Source organism: Pezoporus occidentalis, unplaced genomic scaffold, assembly GCF_034315485.1.
Source record: "Pezoporus occidentalis ecotype Australia unplaced genomic scaffold, CSIRO_AGI_Poc_V1 ctg53, whole genome shotgun sequence".
NCBI classification, from domain to species: domain Eukaryota; kingdom Metazoa; phylum Chordata; class Aves; order Psittaciformes; family Psittacidae; genus Pezoporus; species Pezoporus occidentalis.
Genome location: NW_026915866.1, coordinates 781662 through 796907, shown reverse-complemented (window position 1 = coordinate 796907; position 15246 = coordinate 781662). Strand labels below are relative to the sequence as shown.

Sequence of the window (15246 nt, the reverse complement as noted above, 5' to 3'; positions counted from 1 at the left end):
AGTTGCGGTAGGTCAAAACTGGCACCAGACTGTGCTAGCTTTATAAAAATAACTAGGTTTTGTTATTCTGTAGAAACAGAGGTTCATTCCTGGACCTGAAAACTTTTACTTACAGTAATCCTTAAAATCATCCTCAAAATGCCAGAGTAGAAACAAGGAGAGGAAAGAAAGCTACAGCTCTTTGTTAATTTCCAAGTCTGTAGGTTGATGGGAGCACGTTCTGGCTGTTGAGATTTATTTATTCATTTATTTATTATACAGCTATTGGAGCTGTAATGTGTTACCTTTGATTGTTTTATTTTGAATCCTATTCAGTAACTGTTTCTTTAGTATTCCTTTAATGATACGTGCAGGACTTAAGCTTTTAGAAAGAACCTAAAAGTAGGTTTAAAAATGTTTTTGAGGAAATGGTGGTGGTTGTGGCTACCATAATTGTTGTTTACCCATGGAAGTGGCCAAAGTCTAATAGAAAGACTAACTTAGTCTATCTAGTCTTAGTCTCCTTAACTACATGTATATTGTCTTGATAAAGCATGTAGCGGTCTTATCCCTGTGGAAGTATTTGAGGCTTCAACAGGCTTTTGCCATTCCATTTTGGAATGCAAATAAGACCTTTAATTCCACCACCACCATCACCACCCCCTTCCAGGAACAAAGTGAGCAAATCTGGGGGAAAGGAAGAAGGAAAAGAGGAAAGAGGAGGCTGTAGTTCTGCAGTATGCAGAGAATGATTGTAGGTCTCCCTGAGTCAGATCAGGAAAAATGTGGCCTTCCTGTGTTAAGATTTGAGCCAGTATGTATTGCCAGTTCAGATTTGTTCAGAAATACTGCAGTGTTAATGTTTTGTGCTGCTGGCCTTTGCCCCTGACTAGGTATGTCCATTTGCTTTAAAAGGGTTCCTACTGCACCTCCTATAGCTGTCCACATGCCCTTTTGTCAGCTCTGTCTCCTGATCTGCTCCCAAATCCCTGCAGGTCACTGGTAGAATGTCACTTGCCTGCATTAGAAAGCATGTTTTTAACCCTCCCTCACTTTATTTTTAGACATTCATTGCTGCTGGACCTTCCTTTCCATACCTTTGCTTTCCTCTAAGGGGGTACGGAGGATTGTCTCTGTGGTAAGGACAATCACAGATGCCTAGGAAAATGGCTCTGTTCTTAGGAAAAAGCCCAGAATCTGGGCTTCTTGAGTTCCCCACAGTTCCCCCAAGGTAGCCTGGGGTTCAGGGCAGAAGAAACTTCCATAAAGACTGGTCAGTTCTAACTCTTTGACTCTTAGCCTTTCACCATTTAAGGCACATTTCCTGGTTTTGCTAACATAACATGCCGGTGTTGCAAGCAGTGCTGCTCCTGGGCTTTGCATTGCTGTACTCACAGTGGTTGCTTTTTTTCAGTTCAGGAGAGAAAATGCAAGCGTCTATTTTCCTGCTCTGAAAATGCTAACTGTGCCTGAAATTAGTCAGTAGAGGATACAGGTGTGTGCCTCAGCCATGTGAATAACTTGTACTCTGCACACATGGGATCAGGAAAGCCTATTGATGCATTATCACACAAATTGGTGAAATAACTACATAACATTCAGAACAATGGATTATTCTGTTGCTTACAGATACCAGTTGTATATATCGTCAGCTTTTGTGCAGATGTATAGCTACAGAATTAACTAGGGCCTAATAGTGGTAATGAGAACATCTGGAAGCATCTAGATCATATGTTGCCTCCTGTATTGCTCACCTTTTCTGCATATTTGCCCCTTTCATTGCCTTGCACAGCTTTGGTACTGGAACATTATTGAGTAGCTGTCAAAAATCAAGCTCTGATAGAGCAGCTCTGGTCACCAGGAAGACCAGCAGGGTTCCAGCCAAGCTCAGGACCCAAAGGTTGTGTTAATATGTCTCTACTTTTTACAGTTCACACAGCTTGTGTCCTGATTTTTCTTTGGTATATGTATATTTAAGTTCCTATGCTATTATCATCTTTAGATCTTAAACTGTCTTATTTAATGCAGTCTAAAAACCAGGAGGCCAATGGCTGTGTGGTGCTGTGGAGCTAGAGAATAAGCAATTGGAAGTAGCATGTCTTTGAGCTATAGCAGTTAATAAAAAAGGAGCATCTGGGGATGGCTGTTTTACTCCTTCATCTTTTCCTCACCCTCCATGCACAGGCACTTATAGATGATGAAACCAATGGAAGTCCAAACAAGCAACTATAAAAGGCTTCTAGAAAGTAGGCAGTGGGCAGATGCCTTCATGTCTGTCAGTTCTTGTGGTAGAGTCAGGCATTTCTGGAAGATGTTGCCAATGATGCAAATTTAGCTGGTGCCTTCAGGTGATGAAGGTCCATAACTACCAATACCTGTCTCTCCTTCATCTTTCAGGCATGGTGTTGGATACAGCAGGCAGAAAAGATCCTGCAGTGGGACCATAGGTAAGGGTTGAGCCTGACCCCAGGGAACTTAAATCTTGTCTTCAGATAGCTAAATGCTTGGCCCATAGCTATGAGGCAACAGCTGGGGTGATGACACAGTAGTTTCTGGAGATGGATGATGTGTTTTCCCCACCCCAGGTTGAAAGAGGAATATGAAAGGAAAATTTAAGTGAAGGAAGCGGTGGTTAAGCAGAGTGCAGTGCCATCCTGCAGCAGTGGCAGTGACTGTCCCACCTGATGACAAGAGAAGGTGCAAGAAGGTGTCTTGCAGCTTGCCAGGCTAGCTGGTGTTGCTGTTAATACATGCCTGGTAGTCTAAGCAACTGTCAGCATGGCAGAGTACATCCATACGTGCATCCCTATGGTGCTATCACATACATGGGGTGTGTGGGGTAAATGGGAAATAGCAAGCAGCAAACGCCTCAGCCTCTTGTGAATGCATTTCCTGGAGATGCTGTGTGCCCGAGGCTTTGTAAGTCCTCGTTTCCCCAGCTCTGAGGCCCCTGGTAGCAGAGTAACGTGGGGGATGTGTGTTACCAGTCTCTGAGGCAGCCTCTTCTTTGATATTCAACCAGATTGTTTGAACATCACCTTCCCCATTCTGAAGTTCTGCCTCCGCTTGTGATCCTTCCACACTTCTACCATGACACTTTGCTGCCAGTCTGTGATCAGTCCCAGGTGGTGCATGGAGAGAATGACAAGGTTAAAATAGTTCTTCTTTTAGTTTTTATAACTTCTATCTCAGCAGTTCATTCTGTTCGGGGGTTTTTTGTCTCTGCTATTTAAGTCATTGAAGGCACTGCCCGCTGCAGGATTTTCCCATTATAGCTTCCTGCTCTTGCTACCATTATTTCACTTCTAGCCACAACTCAGTTATAAGAAGCCCCTGCCATTCTAATCACCCTGTTGCCCAGCTCGTATCTGTTGATCACCCCAACCTTTTCTTTGACAGACATAAAAAGTCACATTTTTAAAAGCACATGATCACAGGAAACGTGATCATCATCAAAACACACAATTTAACATGCATAAGCAGTATTTAAAGGGTGACAATTTACCATGTTCCCACTATTGTTTTTCTTTTTAAAGCACCATACTGTCTGGTCACTGGGCTTTAAGCATAGGGCTATGTGCTGAAAGCTGCAGAAGCCGAGAGCTGCTGTGTGATGCAGAAGCTTAGCTGGTTAGCTGCTTCCAGCAAAACAGAGTTTTCCACTGAGACCTGGTGGATGCTGTGGACTAGGCTGGCTCACCCATCATCAAGCTGCTGTCACCTTGCAGCTCTGGATCTACGGAGTTTAATACTGTCCTATATCTCCCCCATAGCTTTGTTTCAAACTTCAGTACTTGGAGTCAGATAAAGCTTTACAGTTTTACTTTAGAGTTCAGGAAAATGCTGAGGGAAGTATTATTGCTAACACATGTAAAATCTTGACTGCTGAAAGCTGTTACTCTGCAGACTTGCTTTCAGTAGCGTTAGGTAAAGTTCTGTTCAAAATGCCATTGGCTGTCAGTATGCTGTCAATGCTGCCAGTCATGGGACTGAACAAGTGGGGGTGGCAACAAGCAGTCAGCAAAGGAAAATAAGGAGTATCTCTCAAGGCAGGAATAACTTGAATTTCTGATGTATGCAAGCAAGCAAAAATGCAGTCTTATCCACTCCCTTTTTTTTTCCTTCCCATCTTTTTCACTTCACACTGTGCCTATAATTATAGGCCTTTTCTAGAAGCTCCACTGGTTTTGAAATGGTATTTTACTGTTTTAAATATTTTTCACATCAGTTACTGATGTATTAAGGGCAGAATAATGACTGTTTGCCTTCCTGTGTGCTGGCAAATGATTTTTCAACATAATTTCATTTTGCCTGAAGTATAATCTTTATAACAATAGATAGCTGATCATATATTCACTTCTCAGTACCCTGGAGACAGATTTCATGCTGACCATTCAAATGAGTATTATCATGCAAGTAGTAACAAGACCAAGTGGGAATAACTAAGCTATGTGTAGGCGTGAGAACCATAATGATTCTGATAAATTCCCACGTTACAAACCAACCTGTTTGATTTGCTTCAGTACTTACTTTAATGGGAGCAAGGTGATCTAAGAGGAATTTTTCTTGATGCTGCTTTGCCTCATGGAAACTATAGAAAAGCTATTTGTAGTGATGGCATTTTACTAATACGCATTTTTCTCTAGAGCAATGGTAAGGGAAGGAAGCCAAGTTTAATAACCAGGAACACTACTTTCTCTTCCTTTCATTGAGGCAGTTCTTAAAAGCCCGGGAAACCTTCCAGAGTGATATGATAAACTTTTGGATTAATGTGATCGGCGGTTACCCTTTTCCTTATCTATAAAGTCATGCATACCTATGTGATGGGTTACTTATGTATAGAGAGGATTATAAAATATTTTCCATCTCTGTTGCCTTTAATATCTTCAGGCCATGTATCTAGTTCCAATCTTGGTACAGACGATTAAGGCCTCAGGCAAACCAAACCAGGATTATTTCATTTTAAAATACACTTCAAAAACTCACACTTGTTCATATGGTATCTTTTATGTTCCTTTGCTCCTGTTTTTCTTTAACTTCAGTCTGTCCTTGCTGGAATGTTAAAATTACAGAATAGAAGAAGGGTTTGGAAGCAGTGGAAAAACTCCCTTATATTGTGTGGTTCCCTAAAAATTACATCAATACATCTAATCTTCGTGCCTTGCCACTATGGTATGATTTTACTGTGATGTATGATATTTTGTTGTGGTTTTCTTCTCTATTTCAGGCCAAACAAACAAAGTAGCCAAGGAGGCAGCCAATAGATGGACTGGTGGGTATGCATTTATATTGCTTAACACAGCTTCAGACTAGAGCAATTTCAGTAAAAGACCTACTCATTGATAAGAATTCTAAACTAGATTTGGACCTGATGCAGGATAGACCTTGCTTACAAAAGCATGCAGGAATATATTTTACTTATAAATGATCACGGTTCAGACAAAGAGTACATTTTCTCAGTTTAGTTACTGAATGTACTTCACATCACATAATGGATTTGTTCTTCTGGTGCAGTCTTGCACACTGCATTAAGACCTACAATTTGTTTTCTTGATTGAGTTGTAATCTCTTAACATCAGGAAAACATTAATAGAAAGAGACTGGAAATAGCTGTGTCCAGGTATTCAGAAGTTTAATTCTCCTGTTTTGAGTTTTTGTCTGTTTCTAAGAAGTAGAATGTTTTGTGGAACCTTAGTGCTGCTATCATATGATGGATGCTAATATAACATAGGTATTTCTCATACTAATTTGTCGGCTTTGACAAGTTGGAAAAATGCTGCATGGTTTTTAGGAAGGTTACTGTGGTAACATTTTCATGGAAGTTTAACTCAATCTTCTGTTGTTTGCTTAGCTTTGCTATATTGCTATATGTTTCCATTTTGCAGAGCAAGCAATATGTATGTCTTTTTTAATTATTTAGAATATAATTTGTAATTTTTCGGTTAGAATTCATCTACTACTGATAGACTGCTCACCCTCATTGGTTATGCCAAGTGCAGTAGGATATCATTGTCATAGTCTTCTGACTATTACTATTTTATAACTTCATTTGCACTGGGTTTTTTACTGCATATGAGGAAATGAAGTTATGTATTTGAAAATGACTTTTGGGAGTACTGTTGTCAGGGCTTTCTGCTGTTGATGACAGGCTGTTCTCAAGGTCTTGAGAGAGGTAAAGGAACTATGCCTCAGCCTGTAGAAAGTGCTTTTGCTGTTTAATTAGACAATTAGGTTATGTGCTGCAGCATATTTCTCTTCTCACGAGACAGTTTTAAAACCAAATGTCTGGTTAAAGACAAGAAAATATTTCTAAGGTGTATAGGCACAGAGAACACTTCCTGTCTTTAATGAATGCTGTAATTTATGGGCGTTAGGAATGACGTAGTGAGTTTCAATCAATACTGCAGTGAAAAATAATGTTAAATTGAAAAGACTGTATATGCTAAAATAATAGTCATGCGATGCTAAAAAGAAGTGCTGACTAAAATAAAGCTACTTTTTTTCTTTTTAGCTTTCAAGCAAAATGTGTGTTATCTGAACAAACACAAGCAGGACTAGAATGGACCTTGTAGTTAATTTGAATCTTTTCACAGTTGTAGACAGCCACACAGCAGGTGTCTAGTTGAAAAGGGACATAAGAAATACTTATTATGCATATTCACACTTAGCTCATCACTCTACAGCAGGCTTACACTGTAATTGTGCCTTTCAGTCTTCCCGTAAGAAAGAAGCAAGGAAAGATTAAGGGAACCTCCAAAAAAAAGGAAGACTTATTTTACTTAGTATCGAGTAAAAGGATGTCATTAACAAAAGCCTCCTGTTTTCTGTTCTAAATCTACTTAATAATGATATTCCCCATTATGTACCTTTTTCATCTACACAGACATAATGCAAATGGAAGGATTTTGTTGTAGCCAAAACTAATTCATGCTTCCCTTAAATACTCAAAACTGGATCTTTTTCATTCTGTTTACAGACAATATCTTCTCAATAAAGTCCTGGGCCAAACGTAAATTTGGATTTGAAGAGAGCAGAATTGACAAAGGTTTTGGAATCCCAGAAGATCTGGATTACATTGATTAGTGTTCAGCAGTTGATGACTGACACAGTTGTACATAGTTCGTTTAAATATTCTCAGTTGGCATTTCAATGTGTATCTGAATCTTTTCCGAGCAGCTTTATAATTTGCAGGTTTTGTTAAAGTAAATAAAATGATAAAAACTCGTTGCATTTCGTTTTTTCCCTTGTACTCTGTGGATAGTAAACCTCTTGGTTTCATCCCTGAGACAGAAATGGGCAGGGGTTATAGGAAATGATTATCACAAAGTCCTGAGACTGGTATTTACTCTTCTTTTGCTTAACTAGGAGTAGTACTAACAGCGAGAAGCTCAAGGGATTTACCTTAGAATATGACGAAGTCTTTGAAATGGGTACAGCAAGGGACAATAAGGAATACAAAGATTTCCCTTTTCCCCCTTTCCTCCCCCTCCCTCCGCCAAAGAAATAAACAAGAGCCATAATCCATTCATGGAAAATAGTGAAACAGTAATAATATGAATAGAAAAGCTGAGCTCTGATTTCAAGTTGTTCTTTACAAGCAGTCCTAGCAATACAGTAAGTTTAGGGATGGAATTTTGTTTAGTTTTGGAAAATACTGGTTTATCAGAGCAAAATCTGTTCCAGTGCATATACTGCATTTGACACCGAGAAAGTGTAACTAGTCAAGATTGCTCCTTCTCCTCTGCAGCAACAAAGATCACCCATACATGCATTTGCACTACAGTGCACCAAGGTTTAGGATGTTAATTTGGGGTGTGGGAGACTGAATTCAATTTCAGAGAATCATAGAACAGTTAGGGTTGGAAAGGACCTTAAGATCATCAAGTTCCAACCCCCCTGCCATGGGCAGGGACACCTCACACTAAACCATCTCGCCCAAGGCTTCATCCAACCTGACCTTGAGCACTGCCAGGGATGGAGCATTCACAGCTTCCCTGGACAACCCATTCCAGTGCCTCACCACCCTGGCAGGAAAGAATTTCCTCCTTATATCCAATCTAAACTTCCCCTGTTTAAGTTTTAACCCATTACCCCTTATCCTGTCACTACAGTCCCTAAAGAAGAGTCCCTCCCCAGCATCCCTATAAGGTCCCCTTCAGATACTGGAAGGCTGCTATGAGGTCTCCATGCAGCCTTCTCTTCTCTAGGCTGAACAGCCCCCAACTTTCTCAGCCTGTCTTCATATGGGAGGTGCTCCAGTTCCCTGATCATCCTCGTGGCCCTCCTCTGGACTTGTTCCAACAGTTCCATGTCCTTTTTATGTTGAGGACACCAGAACTGCACACAATACTCCAGGTGAGGTCTCACAAGAGCAGAGTAGAGGGGCAGGATCACCTCCTTTGACCTGCTGGTCACGCTCCTTTTGATGCAGCCCAGGGTACAGTTGCCTTTCTGGGCTGCCAGCACACACTGAAGCCGGCTCATGTTCATTTTCTCATCAACCAACATCCCCAAGTCCTTCTCCACAGGGCTGCTCTGAATCTCTTCTTTGCCCAACCTGTAGCTGTGCCTGGGATTGCTCCCACCCAGGTGTAGGACCTTGCACTTGTCATGGTTAAACTTCATGAGGTTGGCATCAGCCCACCTCACAAGCGTGTCAAGGTCCCTCTGGATGGCATTCCTTCCCTCCAGCGTATCAACCAAACCACACAGCTTGGTGTCATCAGCAAACTTGCTGAGGGCGCACTCAGTGCCACTGTCCATGTCACTGACACAGATTTGCTGTTCAAAATTGAGCATCTTTGGGTTTATGCACGCTTTTCAGTTTCAGGGTAAAAAAGCAGCCAACCAAAATAACAACAAATTTCAGAATGCCTCATTTTTGCTAGGTGACATTTCACAAGTTTACTTCTAGCTCTGATTGGTGTGTGGCTACAGAAGAGAGGGGCAGAGTGTGCAGCCTGGTCTTGTACCTCCCACAGCTACGAACTGGAAGATGGCGTTTCTGCTGTACAGCTGGAGGATATAAGCTTTACCTTTTGGAGGCAGGTGGTAGATGTTTGTATCACTGAAATGTGACTGTCTGCCTTTTATGTAACCTCTGAGAAGAGCATCACTGAAAAGGTGACATTTAACTAGAGATACGCTAGAAGATAGGCTGTCTCCTGTGACCTTTCCAGTTAAACAGTTTCCTAGCAGTTCAGTGCACATTAAAACCCAAGGATTTCAGATGTGCCCCTGCTATTGTCATCTCATCTATGAAGACAGCAAGGTTCTTGGGAAGATACCAAGTGGAAGATTTTCGTCTCATAGAGGTAGCATAGTGGGCTATCTGTTGGCTAAGGAAGATGTGATGCCTGGCACATAAATGTAATGACAGTAAAATGTCACTGTCCTTACAACTGTAATTGCAACATTTCCTTCTTTGTGTTTGGAAAGATTTTAGTCCTAATATATCTAATATTTAATGTATAACATCCTACAAACTGATCAAGAGCTTACCAGCTGCTAAGTGGTAAAAGTTAAATGCAAGCAGATAGTATGGAGCAGAGTGCAGCTAAGTGATGGTGCCAAGCTAAAGTATTGATGCACATGTAGCCTGGGTGGTTGTTCTTACTCTTCACTGTGTGCTGTGAAACACTAGAGAAAGAGCTTTGTCTGTAGAACCTAAGTGATTTTTTTGTCCCCTAAATGTCTTTTTTTTTTTTCTGTGAATCTATTCTGTATCATCTGACACGTGTAGGAATCTGCATTTGAGAGCGTGTATCTGCCACACATGAGAGGATGACTCAGAAGGCTTATTCGTATGAAGGAACGTTACGCACGTGAACTTGCTGGTGGTTCTCACCTCTTAGAATCAGTTTTACATGACTAAACTCCTCCTCAAGGAGCTTCAGGTAGTTTATGGCCTGTAGCAGTTAGCACACTGCGACATCAGCCTGTGTGGATGAGGGTTTCTTGCTGACTTTTACTGCTTTGGCTACTTTCCAAATTCAAGAAGGAAATGAAGATGACCAGCTATATAAGTTTAGCTGCAATATTGTGGCTTCCTGTCTGTAGGGTGAGAGCACTGTGGACTGTAATAAAACCATGAAGTATAATAAATAGCAACTAAACAACTGTATTTGAGGTTGTTTTGAGGCTTGCTTAGAGTTGCTACAGTCGACCAACATGAGCAGTACCTTTAAAATGTCAAACACAGCCCTGATGCTTTGAACACAAAACTTAAGTAGTTCAAGTGCAATGAATTAATAGTAACGAAGTCTTCAGTAGAGTTTGGGTTTGCTTTACAGGTACAGGATAGAACACAGACACGCTGTCATACCCTGTTTTCTGCTCCTCTCTCCTACTCCTGGTGTTGGCTGGCCAGCCTGGTGGGAGAATGTATGTCCTCCTGTAAGGACGCAGTTTTGAAAGAACCACAACAGAGATTTCTCAGCTAAAGAGAGGCAGGGAACAGACAGCTCACTGTCACAAAATGGTGCCTGTTCCTCTAGTGAAACAGATTCTTGTATTACCTTTCTCATGATTCACTTTTACTGTAGGTGACTTTCAACAGGAAAAGCAAATCGAGATCTTTTCTGAGAGAAAAAGACAATTTGTACGTCTTGAATATTCCAAGACATTTTCGGACTGCTGCATCTGCTCACTTTTGGATGCTTTTCTTCTAAAGAAGATATGCAGCAGTCTGCTGAATCCCACAGTGTGAAGCCATGTACAACGTTCTGGTTTGAGCTGTGCGTTCTCTTTAATTTTTAAAAGAAGCTAAGGCTTTTGTTTTCTGCTGAGTTAAAAATCACCAGCAGTTAACATGATTTTCCTTCTCCTGAGATGTTTTTGACTGTTATAACAAAAATGAAAACACTCAATTGGATCTTCTGTCCCAGTTTGTTTCTTTAGAGTCTTACTGGGATAGAATCTGGAATATTTCTAAAGAATCTAGCATGGAAATGATGGGGTTTAAACACTCGCTTCTGCTGTCATTCTTGTGGTTATGTCACAGCTATATTATGTGTATGTCTTCCTCTTTTTTCTTTTTTCTTTTTTATTCTGCTGCTCTGTAGGATTTTTGCCCAAGTAAGGTAAATATTTTCAACTGTTACAGTTAAGTCAGGAGGTCAGGCCCCTACTACAATTCAGGTTTATAATTGCAGCAGCTACTAGTGCAAAGTGTGAAAATCAAACACAGTTGTTCTTAGCAGAGTCTGCAGCTCTCACAGGAGCAGTATCAGGTCCAGCTTTTCCAACTAATCTTGTGGGGAGTTTATCACTACAGCACCAGGCTGAGCTGCTGGGTAAGCCTATTCTTTGGGTGCTATTCCGATTAGCCACTGTGAAGCAAACCTAGACACAGGAGAAACCTAGACACCGTATCTGCCCTGAAATAACCTATTTTTCGTCAGCTTTTCTTTTAACTAGCCATCTTCCTGCTCTGTACAATGCCAAGCATGAGCTCTGGGGCTCCATTTGTGGTACTCACAGAGCATTAAGATGTTAGCAGTCACCGAGGTTTAGGTTTCGACGTAGTTCAGCTGCTAAACCTTTCATTAATGTGTCCTCTGAAATGTCATTACTTTTTGGGGTTGTAGTTACCTACACGTTTTAAAAGGGAAAATCCAGGCTCTGAAGCAAACAGCCCAGTGACGCTGTGACCAAGCGGCAAAGCTGGAACTGAAACTTACTGAGAGAACAGTGCAAAAAGAAACCCAGCCTGTGATGTAGACTAAGAAGTTTGATGCAAAAGCTCCTTAGAGAGTCCTCCCATCACCCGGGCTTATTTCCATGAGCCAGATGATCTGGCTGGTGCTTATCTTCACTTGTTTCTTGTAGAGGTGAGGTTTGCATGATTATGTTTTTTGTCATTTCTCTCCTCATTTTCCCTCCCTGTGTTCTTAAATTTCACAGTGGATTTCAGCCAAATACAGTCTGAGGCCCTGCAGTGAGAGCTCACGATTTATCTGTTCTCCTTGGCTAGCTGCCTGATAAATACAGGCTTTCCCTTTCTCACCTGCCAGTTTAGGGACCTGAGAAGGGGTAGAGCACACAGGGGATGGAAGAAGGAAGGAAAAATGTCAGAGATGGCTGTAAAAGACCGGGAGCATTTGGTGTTTGCTGGTGGCGGAGTTTGTGTGAAGGCAGCCTTGCTGGGGCTGAGTTGGGATGGTGTGAGAAGGAACAGGGATCTAGGAAACTGGTCTCTTGGCAGACAGACTTCATTACTTCTGCTGCTCATGATTATTAGTCTAGGGGTTTGTGCTGCTATAAATTCACACAAGGCTTTGCTGAGACAGCAATTAGGTATCTTGCCTAGTCTATAGAATCAGCATGCCCCAGAAGTGCACATGCCTGCTAGCTTCAGCAGCTGCAGTCCTTGGCTAATCCTCAGTGTCAACAGCTGAGTGGACTCTTCTAGCTGCCATCTAGAAACCATGCTCGTGTAAGTATTCTTCTGCTTAAGGGATCTGCTTCACGGCAGTGATATCCTTTCTCTTCAGCTTCCTTTTTTCCTTGTCCTTTCTGAGGTTTCTCCTCCACCCCTCCACTGTCATTTCCCTTTCAGATCTGCTTACAGAAACCATGTAGGCTGAGCGAGCAAAGCACTGCAGTCTGTACAGATGGCTGTCTGTCTTACTCCTCCGCTTGCTGACATGCCTTTCAGCACGCACACCTTCCAGTGCACAGGCATATAGGAAGGCAAGCATCTATGCTTTAGACTTGCCTCTTTAAACTGCATGCAGAAGGTTGTGTGTCAAGAAGACTAAAGGGCAAAACCGGCTGTGACCACCACCACAAGCACCACTGAACTTTTCAGGGTCACTTCAGAAGCTTTATAATGTCGTACAAGTGAACAAGGAGTTCTTATGCTATGGACAATGTGGTCATCTGGTCATTATTTCACCCTAACCTAGTCAGGAACATTTTCCTCTTGGAAAAAAAAAAATCCTGGTTAAGTATTTATAAAGAACGCTTTCAAGCAATACCTGCTGGGCAATTTTCTGTTTCAAGTCGTTTGATGAAAACCCAAGTTATTCTGAGAAACGAAGCGCCTTTCCACATGAAAGGCTTAATTCTAACTGAAATAGCCTGTCCTCTTGTTTCAGAAACCCTGGTCTGTTGGCAACCAGCTCCAAGGTAAATCCTGTAACCAGTCCAAGGGGCACCTTTCCTTCAGGCGGGGTGATGAAATTCAACTGTGCCGCTGCTGAAGCTCAAAAGGAAAATCCATTAAAAAATATGGCTCCTAGAGAAAGCCAGGGGAAGAACACGTTGTGTCTGAAATGAAAAGGGCCTGAGTTACCACCCGCACACCAAACCCACGTCTTACAGGCATCCACCTCTTTCCTTGTCCACCTTTGTTCCTGTCACCTGTGTTCAAGCTCTGCCTCAGTAGCAGTCCAGAGATCAGATTGTTATGCTGAGGTGCAAAATTGTTTGGTTTTTTTTTCATTTATGCAGTCTGCAGTGGGAAAAAAAAAATTATTATTTCTTCCCCTTTCTGTTAAGAAAAAAAGGGAGGAGAGGAAAAAAGTCAATCATACCATGTTTTCCTGCGTTACCATTACTAGCTATGCAAAATAACACTTCTGGCTGATCCAAGCATTCTGGAGGATTTTTGAAGTGAGATAAAAGTCAGATTTTCATATCTTGTTTTCAGTTTTTTAGAGAAATTAATTGGCTACTGAGTTGGATAATTCTCCCCTCTCTATTACTCAGTACTTGGTCAAAGACATAATCCAGTGGCAGGAGTGCTTTTTGATTAATTTTTTGCACGGACATCAATTAATCATTATAATAAATTCTAGTCCTCTGTGGGCTTTCTTTCCCCCTAAAATATACTCTAGGGAATAAGCTTTTGATTATGTTTTTAAATGTCAGTCAGTTCCTGAGATCACTGATTAAAGAAACCAAAGTCAAGGCTCTGTAGCAGACTCATTTGCTAGTCCATGGTCATTAATATTGTATCTATTTGAGAAGGGTATGTAAGAAATAACACTGAAGAAAATTATACCATGAGCTCCAAAGCGTGTCTCAGTATCATCTGGTGAAAGGCAAGCAGCTTTACGTTTACTTTTCTACTCTGCACTGATTTCAACGAGGTGTTTATTGTTAGCATCCTCAGCTATTAAAGAAAATAAAGGGAAGAAAAGCCTGGATGATAGGTTCTGGTTTTGGTATAACTACTGGCAAAGTTTCAGCAAGTACTTTGTTTTCTTTTAACAGATATTTTGAACAAACCAGCTTCAAATCCATCTTCAGAGTCCATCAACTTTTTCTGGTCCTTTCAAGTAAAGGTGTAACAGAAGTACTGGTTTACTGTTCTGTCCTTAGCTCAGGCAGAATAGTAATAATGAAAATAGTTAAAATAATTCAAAATCAAAACAACTGAAGATGTTTTGTTCAAAACTGGCTGGCGCATGTTTGAAGCTGTCTCTTTCTTTCTGAAAAGAAACCAAAAAACAGACCAAAACCCCCAAACCAAGCTAGGAGCCCTTTCTTTATCAATAACTGTCTAAATCATTAGAAGATTGTACAAACCTAGGAAAGCCATGCATGTCTGAGTAGGGCATGTGCGTTCACTCTTGTGAGTAGGCATGATATAAAATCTGCATTTTGGGGTTGCATGCATATTTTCATTCTTCTTATTCTTCTTTGATGCTTATGCTAGTTACTGAAATTCAGAGTTTCCTGTTAAGCGCCCTTTACTGATATGCAAATGTGGCTGTTAACTTGAGAGGAACTTGGGAAATGCAAAAGGGGAATTTAATTTGGATTTTTTTGTTCTTTGTAGGCTTTCTCCTTGTCAGTCTTGAGCCAATGGAGTGGGCATTGTCTGACCTCTGTTTTGGACCCAATCCCTGAATTAGAAAAACATAAATGAAAAGCACTGATTCCTGACTTACTGTGCAACTATCTCCTATACCAACCTCCCAGCGGCATCATGCAGCTGTTGGTAAGGAGCAGATACAAAACAACAGTGACAGGTCTTTGCAGACGTTTCTGCCTTTTTATGGTTACTATTGCTGGTGAGTTTGTCTCTGTCCTGAATTAGGGCCAGAGGGAGGAGGGTTCACTGCTTAAAAGCACTATCAAGAGCTACACTTAGACCTACATTTGATAGCAGATGCTCTCTCAGTCTTCGTAGACAAATTTATTTTTGACATAGTAACCCTAACAAACGCTTATCTTGTCGAGTGAGTGGTGAATAATTGTGCTCTAATGCAAGTGTTTTTGCATTGTAAACTAGTCATAACAGTGTATGCAATCATT

General features: G+C 41.1%; 1 protein-coding gene across 4 annotated transcripts in view; it reads left to right on the top strand.

The window, feature by feature from the left end:
- MND1 (meiotic nuclear divisions 1) overlaps positions 1-14871 on the top strand; it is a 47479-nt gene extending 32608 nt beyond the window's left edge. For 3 of the 4 annotated variants that reach the window (XM_062637509.1, XM_062637510.1, XM_062637512.1), the window contains 2 exons: positions 5207-5251; positions 6956-7213. In XM_062637509.1, the coding sequence (XP_062493493.1) occupies positions 5207-5251; positions 6956-7062 (152 nt within the window). In that variant the 3' untranslated portion in view covers positions 7063-7213. Of the gene's footprint in view, positions 1-5206; positions 5252-6955; positions 7214-14767 lie in introns of those variants that run through there. The other variant, XM_062637511.1, reaches the window with a different exon arrangement.
- The last annotated feature ends 375 nt before the right edge of the window (positions 14872-15246 follow it).